The 21,964-nt window shown below is 47.2% G+C and overlaps 2 protein-coding genes across 4 annotated transcripts; both read left to right on the top strand.

The window, feature by feature from the left end:
* The first annotated feature begins 23 nt into the window (after positions 1–23).
* TSEN34 (tRNA splicing endonuclease subunit 34) lies at positions 24–6,045 on the top strand. 2 transcript variants are annotated; one of them, XM_082677273.1, is made up of 5 exons: positions 24–38; positions 1,161–1,407; positions 1,659–1,908; positions 2,055–2,312; positions 5,598–6,045. In XM_082677273.1, the coding sequence occupies exons 2-5, from the start codon at positions 1,165–1,167 to the stop codon at positions 5,783–5,785; spliced, it is 939 nt and encodes a 312-aa protein (XP_082533399.1). In that variant the 5' UTR covers positions 24–38; positions 1,161–1,164; the 3' UTR covers positions 5,786–6,045. The 2 variants fall into 2 exon arrangements, with proteins under 2 accessions (XP_082533399.1, XP_082533398.1); XM_082677272.1 differs by lacking the exon at positions 24–38 and adding an exon at positions 184–311.
* Positions 6,046–12,892: 6,847 nt separating this feature from the next.
* RPS9 (ribosomal protein S9) lies at positions 12,893–20,376 on the top strand. 2 transcript variants are annotated; one of them, XM_082677284.1, is made up of 5 exons: positions 12,893–12,935; positions 13,192–13,307; positions 13,524–13,646; positions 18,883–19,069; positions 20,114–20,376. In XM_082677284.1, exons 2-5 carry the CDS (start codon positions 13,211–13,213, stop codon positions 20,289–20,291), a joined length of 585 nt encoding a protein of 194 aa, XP_082533410.1. In that variant the 5' UTR covers positions 12,893–12,935; positions 13,192–13,210; the 3' UTR covers positions 20,292–20,376. The 2 variants fall into 2 exon arrangements, with proteins under 2 accessions (XP_082533410.1, XP_082533411.1); XM_082677285.1 differs by having other exon boundaries at positions 12,913–13,028.
* Positions 20,377–21,964: the final 1,588 nt, after the last annotated feature.

Raw genomic sequence — 21,964 nt, 5'->3', positions numbered from 1 at the left:
GAGCCTCCCATTTCCAAGTCCCGGAACCGAGGAGGGAGGTGCGCTTCGAGGGGCGGGCTCAAGGGGGTTTCACTTTAGGGGGAAGGCAGGGATACGGCCCTGCGGGGCGGGTCCCAGACTTCCCGCTCCGCTGAGGTGGCGGCATGACGAAATCGACGCAGGGGGTAGGCATGGGGGGGTGGAGGAAGCAGCGCGTGGCGCGCTACGTAAGGGGGTGGCTCCGCCGGGACTGCGAGCTGGTGTTTACGAGGTGACTAGCTGGTTCTATCAGAGGACTGTGCCACATTCTGAAGGGAGCGCTCACGAGTGGGGTGAGCCCGCCCGAACGGAGAACAGACGGCGGGTGTTCAGGGGACCGGGCTTCCGGCTGTGGGGTTCGAACGTGGGGCAGGAGCTCCAACTAGGGGAGCTCAGGCGGCCGGAGGGGGTGGGGCCTCAGGCTATGTGATTGACTGGAGCCGAGGACGCCCAAACGCTGAACCCCTTATGTTCGGGAGGGGGCGGTGCTGCGGTTCGGCTGAGCCGAGGACTCCCGAACTTACGGACCGGTCACGCTCGGGCGGGGGCGGGGCTTCGTATTCTAGGAGCCCGACTCAGAGCAAGGGGACCTGAGGCCGAACCCCGGGGGTTCGGAAAGGGGGGGAGCCAAGTCCCGAGCAACCCGAAGAGGGCGTGGCCTCAGCGGGGCTTTGGCCTCTGGAGGTCCCGACACCTGACGGGGACACCCGAAGGGCGACGCTGAAATGGATCTTTCGAAGGGGGCGTGGCCCGTGCTGGGGCAGGCTTTGCTCCGAGGCGCGTGGGCCGGCATGGCAGTGTTGGCCCAGACCAGAATGTTGACCGCGGGGTCCGAGACGCCCCAGCGGGGCCCCGCGGCTCGGTTCGGGGCGGGGCCTCGTCTCTGTCAGCCCCGGGGCCTGGCGGGATCGCCCGAGGGCGGAGTCCCGCGCCCAGGCGGCGGAGCCTGGCCCTCCCGCTCAGCAGGTGGCGAACGCGGCACTGAGCGAGGCTCCGACCCCCGAGACTCAGGGGCGGGGCTTCGCCGAGACCGTTCCCCCCCCCTCCCCCGCCAGGCGGTGGGAGCCCTCCCCGCGGCGCGAATCGGGCGGCGAGAGAAGTGCAGCTCTGTGGGTGACTGCTGTGCCCCTGGCCTCCCGCAGGAGGATGCTGGTGGTGGAGGTGGCGAACGGCCGCTCCCTGGTTTGGGGGGCCGAGGCGGTGCAGGCGCTGCGGGAGCGCCTGGGAGTAGGGGGCCGCACGGTCGGCGCCCTGCCCCGCGGACCCCGCCAGAACTCGCGCCTGGGCCTCCCGCTGCTGCTGATGCCCGAAGAGGCGCGGCTGCTGGCAGAGATCGGCGCGGTGACCCTAGTCAGCGCCCCGCGCCCGGATCCCCGCCAGCACAGCCTGGTAAGGGGGCAGGTTGGGGGCGCCTGCGGGAGAAGAGGCTGGGGACGCCTGCGGGAGAAGAGGCTGGGGACAACAGGTCCCTGAAGTGGGAGGGGTCTAGGAGTCCTGGATTCTGGAATACTGTGAGAGTAGGATACTGGGATCCCCGGGTTCGCGCCCCGAGGTTGGGAGGCGCCAGGGAGTCAGGATTCCTAGCTTCCTAAGGCAGGGCATGCCTGAATCCTGAGATTACAGCTAAGTTTACTTCTCAGGCATTGGCATCCTTCAAGCGCCAGCAAGAACAGGGCTTCCAGGAGCAAAGTGCTCTGGCAGCTGAGGCCCGTGAGACCCGTCGTCAGGAGCTCTTAGAGAAGATTGCAGAGGGCCAGGCTGCGAAGAAGCAGAAGCTGGAACAGAAATCAGGGACCAGCGGGAGCCAGGAGGCCGGTGGGAACCAAGCTGCAGAAGAGAATGAGGCCAGTGCTGGCCAGGCTGCTGGAGAGCATGAGGAAGCGGGTGAAGGTGGGAGTTGGAGTCCAGGGACCAGGGGAAGGAGGGAAGAGATCTTTGGGAATTTTGGCAGGGAATCTAGGGCTGGTTCTCCCTGGGGCTGGGAAAACCTTGCCCCTTGGATTCACCAAACTCTCTTGGATCCCCCCCCCCACCAGGCTCCTCCTCTCCCCAGCCAGGGCCTTCAAATGGGGTGGCTCCTTTGCCCAGGTCTGCTCTGCTCATCCAGCTGGCCACTGCTAGGCCTCGGCCCATCAAGGCTAGGCCCCTGGACTGGCGTGTCCAGTCCAAAGACTGGCCCCACGCTGGCCGTCCTGCCCACGAGCTTCGCTACAGCATCTACAGAGACCTGTGGGAGCGAGGCTTCTTCCTCAGTGCGGCTGGCAAGTTCGGGGGCGACTTCCTGGTCTATCCCGGTGAGTTTGTGTTGGGACCTCTGATTGCCACTCATTTCTTCACAATCCCACTACATTCTGCATTTTTCTTTTCTTTTTTTGGTTTCATTTTCTCAGCCTCTGAAACCATGGAAGGACAGGAAACACTTGGGAACCCGTGCTCATTTGAAGGGCAGTTTAGTAAATGAAAAAAGGGGGCAAAAAAAAGAACAGCTCATTAAAAAAACCATGTATAGTAAAAAGTAAATCATATTTTATACTGTTATGCAGTTATAGACAAATTATTTAAGTAGTCTTAAAAATTGTGGCTCTAGTGAAAGAATATGAAAAGAACTTAAAGTGGAGTACTAAGTAGCCAGAGAATCCTATCAAGCAAGTGGGAAAAAAGCTTGAAAGGATTTGCTCCAGCCCAAAGACAAATAGTTAATAGTTCTGGGAGGGAATCTGCATCAGGAATAGGTAAGGGGGACTTTTGATGAATCAGTTAATTTTTGAATTTATTGTGTAACTTAAAGGTTAAAAAAAAGTGCAGAAAATCACTCTGTTTGTTCTCCTTAAGAACAGATAGAACTGCCTGATAAGTAGTCAGATCTTAGCCATTCATTGGAGACTGTCCGCTAAGTTCCCTGCAGATGAGTTGACAGGCTTATTCTCTTCTCAGACTAAAATTTAACTGACTGATTTAGGAGCTGAGAACAGTTTCCCTGCCCCATTCTCTATAAGTAACCATGGTTTAATTACTTTGCTACTGTTTTTTGGGGATGATTTTTGTATGCTAAAAAAAAAAAAAAAGATTATTTTGGTTTTGCAAATGAATATTCAACTGACTAAACACACAAATGCTAATTTCTAGGTTTTTTCTAAGCTTTCAGTTCAATTTATAAAACTTAATTTTTTCAATCTACCAGATTTTAAGGGGACCATTAATTCATGTTTGATCCCATTTACAAAAGGAATTAAGTAGTTTCAAACATTATAAACTGCATTTTAAAATTTAATATATATATTTTTTAAGTTCTGCAGCTTTCCGGTTATGAATCTTGCCAATAACTTAAGTCTAATAAGTTATAACTGGGGTGATTTTTAAGTTTATATTCTTACACTGTTAATAGACTTACTAAAACTTCAGATTAAAATAAGTTTAAATCAATCACTCAATCACACATTTGAAACTAAACCACAAGGCTGACCTGTTACTTGTAATAGGTCAATATTTCTAAAACAATATATACTCAGTGTATCAAATATACATAAAATCTTTGTCTCCTGAAGATTAGTATTCAAGGTCTGAATCTCTTAAATACATATTTCTACGTCTAGCTCTAAATCTTCCGGAGGTTAAAAGATGCTAAGTTTCTTGGAAAACAATTTTGGGGTAACTTCTCAAGCATTTTGATGCTCCTTTCTCAGTTGACTGAGGTGTCATAACAACCAGAGAGGTGCTTGGCTCCTGGAGAGGTTCTTGCTGGAAACCCAGCTGCCAGGGAGGGCCTTGATTTATAGTTGCTATGACATCCCCTCAGATGGAAGGTCTTATAGCCTTGCTCTTTTATTTATTTATTTTTTCCCTCCGTTTTATTGAGACATAATTGACATACAGCACTCTATAAGTTTAAGGGGTACAGCATAATGATTTGACTTATACACATCATGAAATGTTGACTACAGTAAGTTTAGTGAACATCCATCATTTCATACAGACACAAAATTAAAGAAATAGAAAAAAAAAGTTTTTCCTTCTGATGAGAAGCCTTAGGATTTATTTGCTCTCTTAACAATGTTTATATATAATGAACAGCAGTGTTAATTATATTTATCCTGTTGTACATTACGTCCCTAGTACTTATTTATCTTATAACTGCACGTTTGTACCTTTTGACTACCTTCATCCAATTCCCCCTCCCTCCATCCTCTGCTGCTGGTAACCACAAATCTGATCTCTTTTTCTATGTCTTTGTTTATTTTTGAAGTATATTGACCTATGGTACTGTGTAAGTTCCTGGTATGCAATATAGTGATTTTATATTTCTATACATTTCAAAACGAGCACCATAAGCCTAGTTACCATTTGTCACCGTACAAAGACATTACATAATTATTAACTATATGTCCCACACTGTACATTTCTTACCTGTGAGTCATTTATTCTGTAACTGAAAGTTTGAACTCCTTAATCTTCCTATTTCCTCCCCCAGCCCTCCTCCCCTCTGACAACCACCTGTTTCTTCTCTGTATCTATGACTCTGTTTTTGTTTAGTTATGTCTATTCATTTGTTTTGTTTTTTAGATTCCACATATAAATAAAATCATACAGTATTTGTCTTTTTCTAGTTTATTTCACTTAGCATAATACCCTCTATTATGCTGATAGAGGTCCATCCAAGTTGTCAAAAATCCCAAGATTTCAATCTTTTTTATGGCTGAGTAGTATTCCGTTGTATGTGTATATGTGTGCGTGTGTGTGTGTGTGTGTGTGTGTGTGTGTGTGTATAAATACCACATCTTCTTTATTCATTCATCTATTGATGGGCATTTAGGTTGCTTCCATATCTTGGCTATTGTAAATAATGCTGCAGTAAACATAGAGGTGTGTGTATCTTTTCAAATTAGTGTTTTCATTTTTTTCAGATAAATACCCAGGAGTAGAATTGCTGGAAGCTTTGCTCTTTTAGATTTACGTTACCTGTTACTTAGTTTTCTGGAAAGTGCCCTACTCAGGGTCCTACTTTACTTGAAAGCATTCATCTAATCGGGGGGCAAACTATAGCCCCAGGTCAAATCTGGCCCACTGACTGGTTTTTTTTAAACAAAGTTTTATTGGAACACAGCCTTGTCCATTTGTTTACATATGCTCTGTGGCTGCTATGGTGCTAGAGTGGCAGATTTGAATGTTGGCAGCATGGCCCACAGAAACTGAAAATATTTACTCTCTGGCCCTTTTCAGAAGAATTTTGTTGCCTCCTTTCTTCTATCTATTTTATTACGCCATCCTATTGTAAATTGTTTTCTTACTTCTTTTAGTCTGTTAGAGTCACTTCTCATTGGATATTTACATGATACCCTTTTGAGTTCCTCATGGCTTTGACTGACAACGATGTATTCAATTATTTGTTTTCATTTTTGTTTTTTTAAATAAGCTTATGCTATACATGTGTGTCAACTTGCCCCACCTCCAAGGTCCAGGGGTGTCTTTTAAAATACTGGTAGTGATAGCTGGAACCATCCCCATGTCCTCTGTGTGGACGTCCCAGTGTCTTCCAGCTCCCTGCCACTGGAAAGTGCTACCTGCCTCTCTCCTTCACCCAGGCGACCCGCTCCGTTTCCATGCTCACTACATCGCTCAGTGCTGGGCTCCCGGGGACCCCATCCCACTCCAGGACCTGGTTTCTGCTGGCCGCCTCGGCACCAGTGTCAGAAAGACACTGCTGCTTTGCTCTCCGCAGCCTGATGGTAAGGTGGTCTACACATCCCTGCAGTGGGCCAGCCTGCAGTGAACTCCAGAGACCTGTGGGCACATGCCTGTGTCCTTTCTAGATGGTCCCAAGCTCATCTCCGAGTGGGAGGCTCGACCACCCTCCTGCCTCTCTCGGCAGTTAGTTTTTGATTCCAGATTTATAAACACTACGTCCTTCTCATGTCCCTCCCTGATTCAAAGCACTTAGTGGCTGTGTTGTTTTTATAGTTACCTATTTCCAACTGTGAGTTTCTTGAGTGTGAAAGCTGATTCATCTCTGTTTCCTACAGGGCTTAGGTCCCAAAAAGTCTCAATAAACTTGTTGAATAAATGTGGAGTTTGTGATTTGAATCCTTATGACAGTCCTGGGAAATGTGGCCATTTGTGTCTGCTTGTACAGATGAGGAAAAGGCCTGGAGGTGGGGAAATGACTTGTCTGAGGTCACACATCTAGTAGGGAGCAGGGCTGGGATTTAAAACCTGGTCTTTCTTTTTTGTTTTTTAATTGATTGATTAATTTATTTATTTGGCTGCACTGCGCGTCTTGTGGGATCCTAGTTCCCCGACCAGGGATTGAACCCTGGGCCCTCAGCAGTGAAAGCGTGGAGTCCTAACTACTGGACTGCCGGGGGATTCCCAAACTTGGTCTTTCTGACACCGAATTTTGAGCTCTTCCACTGCACTAAACTTCCTTTTGAAAACATTTTTACAAGACATTTCAGATGCATGCAAAGGCATAAATAAAAATAACACATGAAGAAAAGAAGGAAGCGAGTGTTGCAGTTTTAGGGTAGCCATTTGGAGTAGGGAGGGGAATGTCAGGGGTGGTCTTTTTCTTGCCTTGGGTGGTGTTATTCAGGTGTTTGGAGAATTACTTTTTTTTTTGCGGTACGTGGGCCTCTCTCTGTTGTGGCCTCTCCCGTTGCAGAGCATAGGCTCCGGACGCGTAGGCTCAGCGACCATGGCTCACGGGCCCAGCCGCTCCGCGGCATGTGGGATCTTCCCGGACCGGGGCACGAACCCGCGTCCCCTGCATCGGCAGGCAGACTCTCAACCACTGCGCCACCAGGGAAGCCCTGAGAATTACCTTTTATACCATACATTTGTATTCTAGATCCTCCTTTAAGTGTATGTTCTATTCCACAATTTTTTACAAAAGCTAAAACACATACGTATGAAATATGCATTTGTAAAACGATCTATATAGCGCCTTTCTGCTTAAGAAATCACTAGAACGTTACCAGTACCAGCTTCCAATATTTATACATTGATTTTTTTTTAGACTTTCTAGACGTGGACCATTTTTATTTATTTAAAACAGTTTTTTAAACATTATTATTATCTTTAATATTTATTTATTTTTGGTTGCGTTGGGTCTTAGTTGCGGCATGCGGGATCCTTTCGTTGTGGCATGTGGGCTCCAGAGCGCAGGGGCTCTGTAGTTGCGGCGCTCTGGCCCTCTAGTGGTGGCCCATGGACTCACTAGTTGCAGCACGCGGGTTTGGTTAGCCCCACAGCATGTGGGATCTTAGTTCCTGGACCAGGGGAGCCATTTTTAAAGTCTTTATTAAATTTGCTATAATACTGCTTCTGTTTTATGTGTTGGTTTTTTGGCCGTGAGTCATGTGGGATCTTAGCTTCCCAACTGGGGATCAAACCCGTGCCCCCTGCATTAGAAGGCAAAGTCTTTTTTTTTTTTTAAATAAATTTATTTATTTTTGGCTGCATTGGGTCTTTGTTGCTGTGTGTGGGCTTTCTCTAGTTGCGGCGAGCGGGGGCTACTCTTCGTTGCGGTGCGCGGGCTTCTCATTGGGGTGACTTCTCTTGTTGTGGAGCATGGGCTCTAGGAGCGTGGGCTTCAGTAGTTGTGATGCACGGGTTTAGTTGCTCCGCGGCATGTGGGATCTTCCCGGACCAGGGCCCTAACCCATGTCCCCTGCATTGGCAGGCAGATTCTTAACCACTGCGCCACCAGGGAAGCTCCTATATCTTGATTTTTTAAATGTGTAGCTTTGTTTGGTCACATAGATTTCGTTACTGTAATACAGTCACATGGTGAAAATTCTGGGGCTGAAAGTCTCCACCTCTGGTTCTCAATTTCTACCCCTCCCCCAATTTCTTCTTTCTTTCTTGCCCTATTTGGTGAATAAACTTGATAGACTCTTGATGTCCTGCAAGCTTAGATTATTTATTTATTTATTTTTGGCCGCACCGTGTGGCATGTGGGATCCTAGTTCCCCAAACAGGGATAGAACCCGCACTCCCTGCAGTGGAAGCACGGAGTCTTAACCACTGGACCTCCAGGGAATTCCCTAAGCTTAGATTTTAATTTAAACTAGGATACTAACTCCTGCCTGGCTAACACTCTATACTTTTGCTTGTTTTGTAATTTCTCCAATACCTCTCTTCTCTCTACAACAAGGTACTTTGATGACTCAGTACCTACGTCCTGAGTCTTCCCTCTCAAAAGTTCCTCATTAAAAACAATTCTGGGCTCCCCTGGTGGCGCAGTGGTTGAGAGTCCGCCTGCCGATGCAGGGGACACGGGTCTGTGCCCCGGTCCGGGAAGATCCCACATGCCATGGAGCGGCTGGGCCCGTGAGCCATGGCCGCTGAGCCTGTGTGTCCGGAGCCTGTGCTCCGCAACGGGAGAGGCCACAACAGTGAGAGGCCCGCGTACCGCAAAAAAAAAAAAAAAAAAAAAAAAAAAACTATTCTGAGGGCCTCCACATGCAAAAAAGAAAAAATCCAGATACAGACTTTACACCCTTTACAAAAATTAACTCAAAATGGATCATCGACCTAAATGTAAAAATGCAAAACTATAGAACTCCAGGTAGATAACATAGGAGAAAACCTAGATGACCTTGGGTATGGCGATGACATTTTACTTTATTTATTTATTACTTTTTTAATACATTTATTTATTTTTATTTTTGGTTGCGTTGGGTCTTCGTTGCTGCGTGTGGGCTTTCTCTAGTTGCGGCGAGTGGGCTTCTCATTGCAGTGGCTTCTCGTTGCAGAGCACGGGCTCTAGGCTGGGGGGGGGCTTCAGTAGTTGTGGCACGCAGGCTCAGTAGTTGTGGCTTACAGGCTCTAGAGCGCAGTCTCGGTAGTTGTGGCACAAGGGCTTAGTTGTTCCTCAGCATGTGGGATCTTCCCAGACTAGGGCTGGAACCGGTGTCCCCTGCATTGGCAGGCAGATTCTTTACCACTGTGCCACCAGGGAAGTACCACCAATGACATTTTAGATATGGCACTAAAAGGCATGATCTGTGAAAGAAAAAATAGATATGCTGGACTTCGTTAAAATTAAAAAAATTCTGTGAGAAAATATTGCAAAAGACACATCTGATACAGGATTGTTATCCAAAATATACAAAGAACTCTTCAAAGCCAACAATAAGAAAACAACCTGATTAAAAAAATGGACCAGAGACCTTAACAGATACCTCACCAAAGAATATAAAAAGACGCCAATACGCACGTGAAAAGATGTTCCACATCATCTGTCATCAAGGAATGCAAATTAAAGCAATGATGAGTGGGGAAGGTCATCACCCTTTCCCTATACATTGCCCTGTGCATCTCTTCCATCTGGATGTTCATGGGTTATATCCTTTTATAATAAACCTCTAATTTTAGTAAGTAAGGTGTTTCTCAGTTCTGTAAGCTGCTCTAGCAAATGAATCGAACCTGAGGAGGGGGTTGTTGGAAACTCTGAAACACCAATGATGCATGTATAGTTAAGTTATTCATACATTTAACAATGTTTTGACTGTCAGCTTATATGTTAAGCCTGTGCTAAGACACTGAAAAACAGGAAAGATGAGGTCTCTGCCCTCCTATAGACTTTTAAAAAAATTTATTTTTAAAAATTTTTAAAAATATTTATTTGGTTGCGTTGGGCGGGCTCCTTAGTTGCAGCTTGCTGGCTCCTTAGTTGTGGCATGCGAACTCTTAGTTGCGTCGTGCACGTGGGATCTAGTTCCCTGACCAGGGATCGAACCCAGGCCCCCTGAATTGGAAGTGTGGAGTCTTAACCACTGCACCACCAGGGAAGTCCCTGCCCTCCTATAACTTTTTTGTCTGGGAGCTAACTTGTAAACAAGAAAACAAAAAAGAGCAAGGTAGTTTGACAGATACAGAAATACAATGAGAGAATAATAAGGATAACGGTAGCTAACGCTGAGTGCTTTCTTGGTGCCAAGCACTATCCTAAGCAATTTGCATAGGTTGCATCATTTCATCCTTATGATAACCCTACGAGGTGGGTGCGGTCGCCACCCCCATTTTATAGATGGGGAAGCTGAGGCACAGCATGACTGAGAAACTTGTCTGAGGTATTAGAGCTAGTAATTGAGGATTGCTGAATTTGAACCTAAGCATCTGGATAGAGCAGGGTGATGTCATAAAGGAAAGGATTGAGTGGGACTGTTGCTCTGAGGAGGGAATACTGACTGCTGAGTCTGCTGGACAGCAGCTGCATAAAACAGCGGTGAAGAGCATGGGCTATGGAGCCAGACTGTCCCAGCTGCAATGCTGGCCTGACTTCTAGTTGCTGAGAGACTGAATATACAAATAGACAATGGCCAGATCATATATGAAAACAGAACTCTGATCCACAGCCTGCAGCAGCCTGCCCAGAAAACCAGACCCCTTATCTGTAATAAACAGCTCAGCACTGGTCAGAATGGCCATCATCAAAAAGTCTACAAATAATACATGCTGGAGAGGGTGTGAAGAAAAGGGAACCCTCCTACACTCTTGGTGGGAATGTAAATTGGTGCAGCCACTATGGAGAACAGTATGGAGGTTCCTTCAAAAACTAAAAATAGAATTATCATATGATCCAGCAATCCCACTCCTGGGCACATATCCAGGGAAAACCATACTTCGAAAAGATACACGCACCCCAATGTCCATTGCAGCACTATTTACAATAGCCAGGACATGGAAGCAACCTAAATGTCCATCAACAGATGAATGGATAAAGAAGATGTGGTGTATATATACAATGGAATGTTACTCAGCCATAAAAAAGAATGAAATATTGCCATTTACAGCAACATAGACATAGAGATTTTCATACTAAGTGAAGTAAGTCAGACAGAGAAAGACAAGTATTCTATGATATCACTTATATGTGGAATCTAAAAAAATGATACGAAATGAACTTATTTGCAAAACAGAAACAGATTCACAGACATAGAAGACAAACTTATGGTCACCAAAGGGGACAATGTGGGGGAGGAATGATAAATTAGGAGTTTGGGATTAACATATACACACTACTATACGTAAAATGGATTAAAAAATAAGGATTTGCTGTATAGCACAGGGAAATATATTCAATATCTTGTAATAACCTATAATGGAAAAGAATCTGAAAAAAATATATATTTATAGCTCAATCACTTTGCTGTACAAGTGAAACTAACACAATATTGTAAATCAACTATACTTCAATAAACAAAAACAGCTCAGGAAGCCAGGCTGCTATAAGGCAGGCTTGTAGGAAGTAACAATCCAAGGGGCCAAATAATAACCCCTACAACAATAGGTCCAAAAGGGCCAGGACTTGATTAGTAATTCACAACTCTACTAATTTTGGCCCCACTTCCAATTTAGGACCAAGAAAAGAAAGCCAAATATGTACCCCAACCAATCGCATAGGGTACCTAACTTCTAGTCTGCCCATGTCTAGCTTCTCCATGACGACAGCCTCCAATCTGGGACACCTGAAGCCTTTCCTTTTTTTCTGCTATATAGCTTTCCCACACCTCTGCCTGCCTTTGAGTCTCTGCCAAAACATGAGTGATGGTGACTGACTCCCTTACGCTGAATAGATAGCCTTTGCTTGTTCTCATCCGGTCAGTCTTAATTTATTTCCACTTTGTGCAGTCTTGGGCAAGTTCTGTAACCACTTTTTGGTGCCTCAGTATCTGCCTCTATAAAATAGGATAATAGTATTAGTGCTCCTTAAGCAAGCATCTATAAAAGTATTACTATCAGGGAGGGCAACTTCTCTGAGAGTCCTCCTTAAATATGTATTAAGTAAGTTAACATATGTAAAGTTCTGAGAACAGGGCCTGATACATAGTAAATATTCCAGAATGTTACCTGTTACTATTTTTAGTAATGGAAATCATGGGTCACACGAATTAAAAACAAAACAAAACAAAAACAAACAAAAAACCCATAAGGTGTTTAGCCCAAAGCCTAGCACATTTAGAGTGTTCATTAAATATTATCTAACAGCGATAAAGAAAGTCATTGGTGTGAATGGGATTATCCCAGAGAGGAAAGGACTAGAGGAAATAATCCTGAGAGGAAGATGTTGGCTGAGGAGATCAAAAAACAATGTATAACTTGCTCCAGGTTTATAACAAGAGGTGTCAGAACATTTTCCCTGTTCTGGAAACCCAAAGGAAACCTCAGGATGTAAACTGCTGTCTTTGATAAAGAGGCACAAAGCCTTTTAATCATTGGGTCTTAAGTTAAAAAAAAGTCAGTCACCTTCTTAAAGAGGCTTCCCTGACCATCCTATCTGGAGTACCATTTTCCCTCAGTCATTATCAGTAATTTATTTTCTTCAGAGCACCACTCTGAAATGATCTACTTTATTATTATTTTTTCCCTGTTCCCCTAAGGCTCAAAGCTTCACGAGTAGAGGATTTGTTTTAGGGTTCAAAAGGGCAGACTGGCTTCTGGCTGTGCTTCGGGTTGACATTCTGATATGAAAAATGATTTTTTTCATTATTCATGGATATAACATTATCTTCTGGAAGGAGCTTTGATTTCGCACAGCTCCAACCGTCTGGGGATCTTTTCACAGAGACGGAGCCGGCTGAAGTCTAGTGGCGGTAGCGGTGAATACTCCAACTTTATACCGCGACTCAGAGACTAGCTGACGGCACTTAAGTAACCACCCGAGGGCGGAGAGGAGTCCTCACTTCTCACCTGACGATGCTCCGACACTTTGTCAGCTAGAGACGGGGTCCTCCCAACTTAGCACGCCGCTCTGGCCCAACCTCTCGTCTCTATTGCTTTTTCCGCCCGCCAACGTCTTTTCTGATTGGTGCAGGCGGGCGCTGCGCGTGCTGGCGTCACAAGACGGCGGCGCTGCTATAAGAGCGCGACCGGGGGACGCGTGCGCCTCTTTCTCGGTTGCCGAAGCGGGCGGGAAGGTGAGGTGTAGCGCTGTGTTCTTTATTCCGGGTGTGGGTTGTAGGGTCTTGCGGACCATCCGAGCTTTAATGAGTTCGCTAAAGAAGATGCAGGTGAGATGAAGGTGGTTGTAGAGTAGTAGGAATGGTATCGGTTATAAAAGCTTGAGGGAGGGTTCTCGCGATATTTTCCTGGGCGCCGCGAGGTTCTAGCTGAGTTGTGAGACTGCGCAGGCGCTGTTCCGAGTCCTCACTGTCCACTCTCCATTCCGCACAGACGGGCAAGTAGAGCCAGCATGCCGGTGGCCCGGAGCTGGGTTTGTCGCAAAACCTATGTGACCCCGCGGAGACCCTTCGAGAAGTCCCGCCTCGACCAAGAGCTGAAGCTGATCGGTGAGTGACTAATGCAGAGTTTCTGCTTCCCGGGCCGGGGAAGCTAACACGTGGGTGAGGCTGCCCACGTGCTCATTCTACTGGAATCCCTTCGGTGTGTCCCCCTCCCTCTTCGCCAAATTCGGGATCGTTCGTTGTTTAGATTTTCTGTACCCCGAAACTACCAATCCTTTTCACTAGTCCGTGGGACTGAACTTGTTCGCCCATTCTTTGCAGGCGAGTATGGGCTCCGGAACAAACGTGAGGTCTGGAGGGTCAAATTTACCCTGGCCAAGATCCGCAAGGCTGCCCGGGAGCTGCTGACGCTGGATGAGAAAGACCCGCGGCGTCTGTTTGAAGGTGTGTATGGGAAACGTTGGGCTTCAGTTTCCTCTTGATTAGAACTAACAGTGCTCAGCAAGCTTGGCCACCTGGCTCTAGCTGTACACAGTGTAGCAAAACAGTACTGCTTATGTGTCTTGTTTACTGGGGGTGGGAGTAGACTGAAATTTCTGAAATGTCGGATGGTTCTAGCAGGGAGCGAGCTTTACTGCGTACACTTGCCTGCTTTAACGTGGTGGTCAAGGACATTTGCTCAAGGTCTGAACAGGATTTCAGAAATCCACAGGATTTCTTCCCAGTGGATTTCACAGGGAAGAACATTCCAGGTGATTTTGGAGAGGGTACAGATCGTATAGTAATTACAGTGACTAAAAAAATTGTGGTAAGGTACACGTGACAGAATTTATCATCTTTTAGACTCTTAAAGTTCTAAATTTCTACTTTGAGATGGAGAGTTAATGGAGGGCTTTCGGAAGGAATGATTGACAAGATCAAATTTTAGTAGGACCTCTTAGATTGTCAAGTGGCAAAAATATTAAGATAGCTGGTATTATATAAAGCTCACTGAACGCCTTTTTCTAAGCTCTTGGTGTACATTATTTAATCTGCACAAGCAGCCTCATAGCAGGTACTGATAATACTTCTTCAAATGAGCAAATGGTCAGAGGCCTCCCACCATAGGTGGGACTGGAGGGCAGGCTCCAGAGTTCAGGTGAGTTCAGCGATGGGGATGGAATGAGGATTCCAGGGGAAGCTTAGAGAACATCACCAAAAGTTGAAACAGTGTCTAAGTGTAAGATGTAATCAGTAGACTTGGTTAGTGTGTTCTACATTGTATCCTGGTGTGGAAGATACATATGTACACACACACACACATACATACATACAGTTTGTGATTCTGACAGATGTGAATTTGGCTGTAGGTGGTTCTGTATCTTGTTTTTTCTTGTTTTTTTTTGTAACAGTTTTTATTGGGATAAAACTTACACAACATGAAGTTTACTCAGAGTGTCTACAGCTTGTTTTTAGTTAGTTGCCTCTAAAACTGGCCACGGCCTAGGTGTCATCTTGATAACTTGCATTTGGCCTGTCCCTGGGAAATCTTGATTTCTGGTGAAAAGCAGGAGGGACTGGGAAACCCGCCAGGCTTCCTTGGGCACCTCACTTTTTATTCTCAATCAGGGTTGCTAGTCTGATTTTTCTCCCAAACTGTGGCTAAGGAAGTGCTGTTACACTCCTCGCTGTTAAGCATGAGTGGTCATCCATATTAGAGGCTGAGAAAGGCTTGGAGCACGTGTAACTAACTACCACACATTTATCACTTTCATCTGTCCTAGACCCATAAACTGCTTTGACAGTCTCATGATAATTGAGGAATCTCCCCCATGGACACTGGTATTGGGTGGGACTTTATCCCCGAGTCTGGGGGACAGACCGAAGCTGGTTCTGGTCTCAGGGGGAGCTTGCTGAAGATAGAGATAATCACAGAGAAACTTAGGTGATAAGCAGTCATGTGACCAAGAGATGGCATAGGGCAATGTGAGAGGCCAGTGTCCGGGGATTATTTGGTTTTCCAGGGTGGAAGTTGCAGGAGGGAAGCATCAGGTAGCACACTTCCTAGTGAATGAAGCTCTTTAGATTCCTGGGGTGGGGAGGAGGAGCCTGCAAGCTCTCAGGCGTTCTGCAGCCTTTTCCACTAAGGTGTGAGAGTCTCATCTGATAAAAAGACTTACTGGTTCATTCAGTCCCTTACAGGTGTGAACTCCTTCCTTACACCAGCTTAAGGAGGACAGGTATTACATCCATTTTTCACATTAGAAACTAAGGCACTTACAGGCTTGCCGCATGCCATAGTGACAAGGGCCCCTTTGCCACTGAGGTGCCCACTGGCTTACATTTTTAAAAAATTTATTGGTTTGGATTTTACATTTAAAAAACTGATTCTGGGGGGCTTCCAGTGGTTAAGACTCCACGCTCCCAATGCAGGGCCCTGGGTTCGATCCCTGGTCAGGGAACTAGATCCCACATGCATGCCGCGACTGAGTTTGCATGCCACAACTAAGGAGCCCTCGAGCTGCAGCTAAGGAGCCGGCCTGCCTCAACTAAGACCTGGCACAACCAAATAAAAGTAAATAGATGGATAGATAGATAAACAGATAGATAAAATTAGTCTAAAAAAAGGAAAACTGATTGATTGTTAATGCTTTGGCCAGATGGAGCCCATGTAACAATTTTTAGTAGTTGGACATGATCCTGTTGAAGATGCAGTTTATGGGTGTTATTTTTGTCTTCATACCACATAAGGTTTTTCCTGTATTGATGACCCTCCCCATTGTTTAAGGATGTAGGTGTTTTAATAGTAAATATGAAATATACTTTTGAAGTAATACAGGTTGAATTATTGTCAGGTTTCTATTTTCTAATGTAAGGACAAAAAGGCATGAAGTGTCCAAACTGGTAGATAATCCCAAACTCACTTTTGTTTACCTTTGAGTAAGTTTTTATATTACTATTTGAATGTCATGTCTGTTTTAAATTGAGGTATAATTTATAATTCATTATTATATTAGTTTCAGGTACACTTAGTTTTATAGTTATAAAACTTTTTCTTGTGATGAGAAGTTTTAAGGTCTCATTGTGTTTTTGAGTTGCATTTTCCTGATGATTAATGATGTTGAGCACCTTTTCTTGTGCTTTTTGGCCACCTGTATGTCTTTGGGAAAACGTCTATTCAGATCATCTTCCCATTTTTAATTGAGGTGTTTGTTTTTTTGGGTTTTTAAAATAATTTTTTATAGATTTATTTAGTTTTGGCTGCGTTGGGTCTTCATTGCTGCTCGTGGGCTTTCTCTAGTTGCAGGGAGCAGAGGCTACTCTTCATTGCGGGGCGCAAACTTCTCATCGCGGTGGCCTCTCGTTGCGGAGCGTGGGCTTTAGACACTTGGGCTTCAGTAGTTGTGGCTCGCTGGCTCTAGAGTGCAGGCTCAGTAGTTGTGGCGCACGGGCTTAGTTGCTCAGATTAGTTGTGGCGTGTGGGATCTTCCTGGACCAGGGCTCGAACCTGTGTCCCCTGCATTGGCAGGCGGATTCTTAACCACTGCGCCACCAGGGAAGTCCATCATTTCTGCTCTTAAGTTGTATGAGTTCATTACATATTTTGGGTATTAACCCCTTATTAGATACATGATTTGCAAATATTTTCTCCCATTCTGTATGTTGCCTTTTCATTTCGTTAATTTCTTTTGCTGTGCAGAAGCTTTTTTGGTGTGGTCCCACTTGTTGATTTTTTTTTTTTTGTTTGTTTGTTTTTGGTACGCGGGCCTCCCACTGCTGTGGTCTCTCCCGTTGCGGAGCCTGTGTTCCGGACGCGTAGGCTCATAGGCTCAGCGGCCATGGCTCACGGGCCCAGCCGCTCCGCGGCATGTGGGATCCTCCCGGACCGGGACACGAACCCGCGTCCCCTGCATCGGCAGGCGGACTCTCAACCACTGCGCCACCAGGGAAGCCCTGATTTTTGCTTTTGTAGCCTTTGCTTTAGGGTCAAATCCAAAAATATCATCTCCAAGATATGTCAAGGACCTTACTGCTTATGTTTTCTTCTAGGAGTTTCCTGGCTTCAGGTCTTACATTCAAGTCTTCAATCCATTTTGAGTTTCTCCCCCCCACACACCCGCACCACCACCACACAGCTTGTGGGACCTTAGTTCCCCGACCAGGGATTGAGGAACCTGGGCCACGCCAGTGAAAGCACCCAGTCCTAACCACTGGACTGCCTGGGAATTCCCGATTTTGAGTTAATTTTTGTGTACAGGTTAAGGTAGGGGTCCAGTTTCATTCTTGCATGTGACTGTCCAGTTTTCCCGACACCATTTATTGACGAGACTTTTCTTTCCCCGTTATATATTCCTGGCTCCTTTGTTGTAAATTGACCATTAATTTGTGTGGGTTTATTTCTGGGATCTTTATTCTGTTCCCTTGATGTGTTTTTTATGCCAATATCATACTGTTTCGATTACTCTAGCTTTGTAATGTATATAGCTTTGTTCTTAAGATTGGCTTTAGCTATTCAGGGTCTCGTGGTACCATAAAAATTTAGGATTCTTTGTTCTGTTTCTGTGAAAAATGGCATTGGAATTTTGATAGGGATTGCATTGAATCTGTATATTGCTTTTAGGTAGTGTGGACATTTTAACTATATCTTTCCATTTATTTGTGTCTTAAATATTTTTCATCAGTGCCTTATATTTTTCATTGTGTAGGCTTTTCATCTTTTATGCGGTTGTAAATGGGAGAATATCCTTGTTTTGTGTTCAGCATTTATTCAGTGCATATTATGACCTGGGGTGTTGGGAAAGGTATATAGTACATATAGTATGTTTCTGCATTTAGATTCTGGTCTGGTAGGTTCCTGGTCTACTAGGAAGACTTTTGTCATCACAGTGAGCCATCTTTCCTTCAAGCTTTGCCTGGGGGCAAGGGAGGGGATGGGTGGTAATGGTGCTTTTGCCCCCAGTGTCAGTGTGTTAGTGATAATCCTGTGTGGTGATGAGGAGCTCAGTGAGTGTGAGCCTGAGGGAAGGGGTTTGCCCACAGCATCCCACGAGCTGTCCTGAGTGGAGCTTTGGATGCCCATGGACAGGAAGTAGCGAGGCCTCCTGAAAGTAGAGTTGTGTAAAAGGTAGAAGCTGACCTCTGCTGGATTACTTTATGCCAGGCATTGTTAGGTCCACACCATCTTTTTAGTAGAAAATCTCAGAATGATAAAATGGATGACATGTACTCAGCTTAAATGTATGCCCAGTCTTTTTCAGGCCTATAAGATTGGTTCTGATACTGTTCCAATATTATAGATACGGAAGGTGGTTTAACCTCATTTGATTAGTAGGGCTTTCTTGACTCTAGAATATTAGCTCTTAGCCGCCCTGCTGTGTTATGGGAGGAATAGTTTAGGAACAGCAGCACTTAGACTTTTGCAGATGAATGCTAAGCCTTTCAAGAGGGTTGTCTCGTTTCCTCTTCCCAACAACTCTGGAAGGTTCTTCCTTTTCCAGGTGAGCAGAGTTGTGTGTAGCCACCTGCCTTAGGGTAGTGTGAGGATTCCGTTAGTCATGTAATAGCATGTTGAGTCCTGTATCAGAATTAGCTCTTACTTCCTACTTTGTCCCACCACCATGATTTGGAGGTGGAGGATTTGAACCCACAAGTCTGAGGTTGGCCAGAATGCTGAGGCAGGCCGCCTTTCCCCTCTTACCAGGCAATGCCCTGCTGCGGCGACTCGTCCGTATCGGGGTGCTGGATGAGGGCAAGATGAAGCTGGATTACATCTTGGGCCTGAAGATTGAGGATTTCTTGGAGAGACGCCTGCAGACCCAGGTCTTCAAGCTGGGCCTGGCCAAGTCCATCCACCACGCCCGTGTGCTGATCCGCCAGCGCCATATCAGGTACCACCTCTGGGCTCCCTGAGCCTTCCCCACCCCATCCCCTCTGATGGTTGCCCTCACTAAGCCGCTGTCCCTATCTCCTGTGCAGCCCTTGGAGGTGGTGAAGCTCCCCTTGAGGGTGCAGATTGACCCCCTACAAACAGCTCACGGGGGATCTGGGGGCAGCCTCATCCCCCCCGTAGCCCAGCGCAAGGGTCACTGCGGCCGGAGCCGTACACCTTGCGAAGGCTTCTACGAGGCGTGCAGGTAGCTGGACAGGTAACAGCCCTTGGTGTCCAGTTGCGAGGAGTCATTGGGGCTAACTGACTTGTGTGGGTTCGGCTGTGTAGTGGGCCCTTGTGGAGCCACTCCAGGCCCTGATCACCACAGTGCACTCTCCTGTCGGCCTTAATTTGGTGAGTTCACCACAGGCCAAGGTCTGCCACAGTGAAGACCAGAGGCCAGATGGGTCTTTATCTGAGTACTCAGTTTACCCTTTGTAAATTGGGCCCTGTTCATGAGGCCCAGTTGAGCTGTGTAGTAAGTGGGTGGGATACATGCATACTGAATTTCTGCCGCAGCCTTTCGTTAGCCGTGTGACCCATGGGCAGGAGCCTCTGAACGTTGCTTGTCTGAAATGAAACAACCCCAGTCCTTTCGGGTTGCTGCTTCGAAGACAGTGAAACTGCACCTGCTAATAGAGCTCAGTGTGTGACACACACAGTTGAGAATATTTGAAGTGTCTGGCACAGCTGTGTATTTGAAAAGCAGGTCTTGGGTTTATATGCTGCCACCTCACCTCATTCGCTCTGGTCTCGTGGGTTACTGCTGAATTGCTCTCTCCCTTCTGTGAGGTGTGAATGTAAAGGTGGATGCATTTGTGTGAATTAGGTGATGCCTGAAAGCTCTCCGGAACACACAGCAGTTCTTTAGGATCAGGAGCCCTTCCCGTTTATTGCTTCAGAGTCAGTGCAGCTCTAGCACCAGCCCTGTCAGCTGCAAAGCACAGGCAGAGGAGGGCAGCGTCCTGCTTCCCTGTCCTGCTCACCTGCCGTCCCCCTCCAGGGTCCGCAAGCAGGTGGTGAACATCCCGTCCTTCATTGTCCGCCTGGACTCCCAGAAGCACATCGACTTCTCCCTCCGTTCTCCGTACGGGGGCGGCCGCCCAGGCCGCGTGAAGAGGAAGAACGCCAAGAAGGGCCAGGGCGGGGCTGGAGCTGGCGATGACGAGGAGGAGGATTGAGCCCACCCGGGCCCACCCAGGCCCGCCAGGGCTGATGGAGTCTAGTTTTCCAGTCAGATAATAAAACGACATCCACACTTCAGAACTGGTGCTCATTGGTGTGCCTCTGTTCCTCCGTGCTCTGAGCACAAGCCTTCTGTGGTGGGAAGTGCAGGCTGCGTCCTTCAGCGGGTTTCCACACGTGCACAGAGGGCCGGGTCGGCTTTGTTCAGGTGCTTGAGACCACCTGCGAGATGGTGGTCCTTTTCCTCTTAGGGCTGGGCTACGGTGTCCTAACAAACATCTCTACACTTACCACAGCAGGGAGACCAGTAGTAGTGTGAGGAAGGTTCTTTGAGGCAAAACCAGAAGGAAATTCTCAGCCACCCATTTGCATGTGGGGCGAGGAGTCATTTCCAGGCAGAGGATTTAGGGGAACCCTGCCCCTCCCCCTGCATTTGGAGTTTCTGATGATATTCTTGGTCCCAAGGGAGGCGGGCTCCCCTTTTCTCTGTTTGAGAAGCTACCTCAGGCAGGGAAGGAAGGGGCTTGGTCTCAGGAAATGAGGAACACTTGGCATTGAGCAGCTGCAGCCACAGGGCACACTAGTCCCGGTCTGGGGGGGTTTGTGGGTGTTATGCAAGTGTGATGTAAGAGCCAGCTTCACAGTCAGGGCTCAGGGTTCTTCGCGAAGTCTGTGGAGCCTGCAGAAGAATCCAGGTCCTCGCAGCTACTTGGGCTGGGTGGTAGGCCTCCCTCACCCCAAGGTGTTGATGGCAGTAGGGTCCTTGAGGTCAGGACCCTTGGTAGGGACCATAAAATCAGCTGTGATGTCCATGGAGTTCTGGAAGCAGTTGGCTTCCAGGAGGTCTCAGAAGCTCCTGGTGGTTCGTGTGAGGACTCCAGGCTGGCTGGAGTTCGGTATAAGCATTTATGGGGGCAGCTCCTGGGGGTCCCTGGAGCGTGGGGTCTGGGTCCTTCCTGGGCTAGCGGACGGCAAGAGCATCATACACACTGGGCTCTGCTGGGGGCTCCCCTGACTGGGGGGGCAGGGGTTGCAGTCTCCCGTCTGAGGGTCGAGTGGTTCAGCTGGGCATAGGTCACATCCTGGGGAGCTTCAGATGCCGCGGCCTGGAGTGGGGGAGAGGGAGGGAGGGTGGTTGGGTGGGGGAAGCCTCGGGGCCCGGGAGGGAAAGGAGGCACTCCTTGGTGGTCTCAGTCATCAGGGCTCTGCTGGAGACAGTGAGCACTGGTCTCCGAATCTTTCCTTCCTTCAGTCCCTGTAGCTTTCAGCCTCAGGGAGGAGGGAAGTGAAGGAAGTTGAAATTCCTGTGACTGGTGGCTCGTTGTGTAAGTTTGGTGCAGGGGAGAGGGCAGGACTGGAGATAGGAATTGGGTGTGGCGTCATCAACATGGAGGGACAGTGGGACACCGCTGCAGCCTGGGAGCGAGCTAGGGTTCTCCAGTGTGAACAGGAGCTGATCCTCACGCGTTAACCAACGCACGTTGCTGGATCACCCAACCTGGAGCAGCCAAGGGACGAGCGAGTATTTTAGAATCCTGTGGAGTTTAGAAGGCATCCCCTCTGGGCCTCTCTGCAACCCCAGGATTGGATTTAGCCCCTTTGTGGGGGGCACAGACTCTTAGCCCTAACCTTCAGCCCTGCCAGCTCGACCTGAGCATTCAACACCTTG

The sequence above is a fragment of the Grampus griseus genome, assembly GCF_964374135.1.
Source record: "Grampus griseus genome assembly, chromosome: 19".
Taxonomy (NCBI): Eukaryota; Metazoa; Chordata; class Mammalia; order Artiodactyla; family Delphinidae; genus Grampus; species Grampus griseus.
This window is presented reverse-complemented; position numbering and strand designations above follow the sequence as displayed.

Bases quoted from the DNA above. Each gene is read 5' to 3' on its own strand.
- TSEN34 (XM_082677273.1), top strand. From the start codon at position 1,165: ATGCTGGTGGTGGAGGTGGCGAACGGCCGCTCCCTGGTTTGGGGGGCC. The intron at 1,408-1,658 runs GTAAGGGGGCAG...TTTACTTCTCAG, and splicing joins ATCCCCGCCAGCACAGCCTG to GCATTGGCATCCTTCAAGCG. The intron at 1,909-2,054 runs GTGGGAGTTGGA...CCCCCCCACCAG, and splicing joins GCATGAGGAAGCGGGTGAAG to GCTCCTCCTCTCCCCAGCCA.
- RPS9 (XM_082677284.1), top strand. From the start codon at position 13,211: ATGCCGGTGGCCCGGAGCTGGGTTTGTCGCAAAACCTATGTGACCCCG. The intron at 13,647-18,882 runs GTGTGTATGGGA...CCCTCTTACCAG, and splicing joins CCCGCGGCGTCTGTTTGAAG to GCAATGCCCTGCTGCGGCGA. The intron at 19,070-20,113 runs GTACCACCTCTG...GTCCCCCTCCAG, and splicing joins ATCCGCCAGCGCCATATCAG to GGTCCGCAAGCAGGTGGTGA.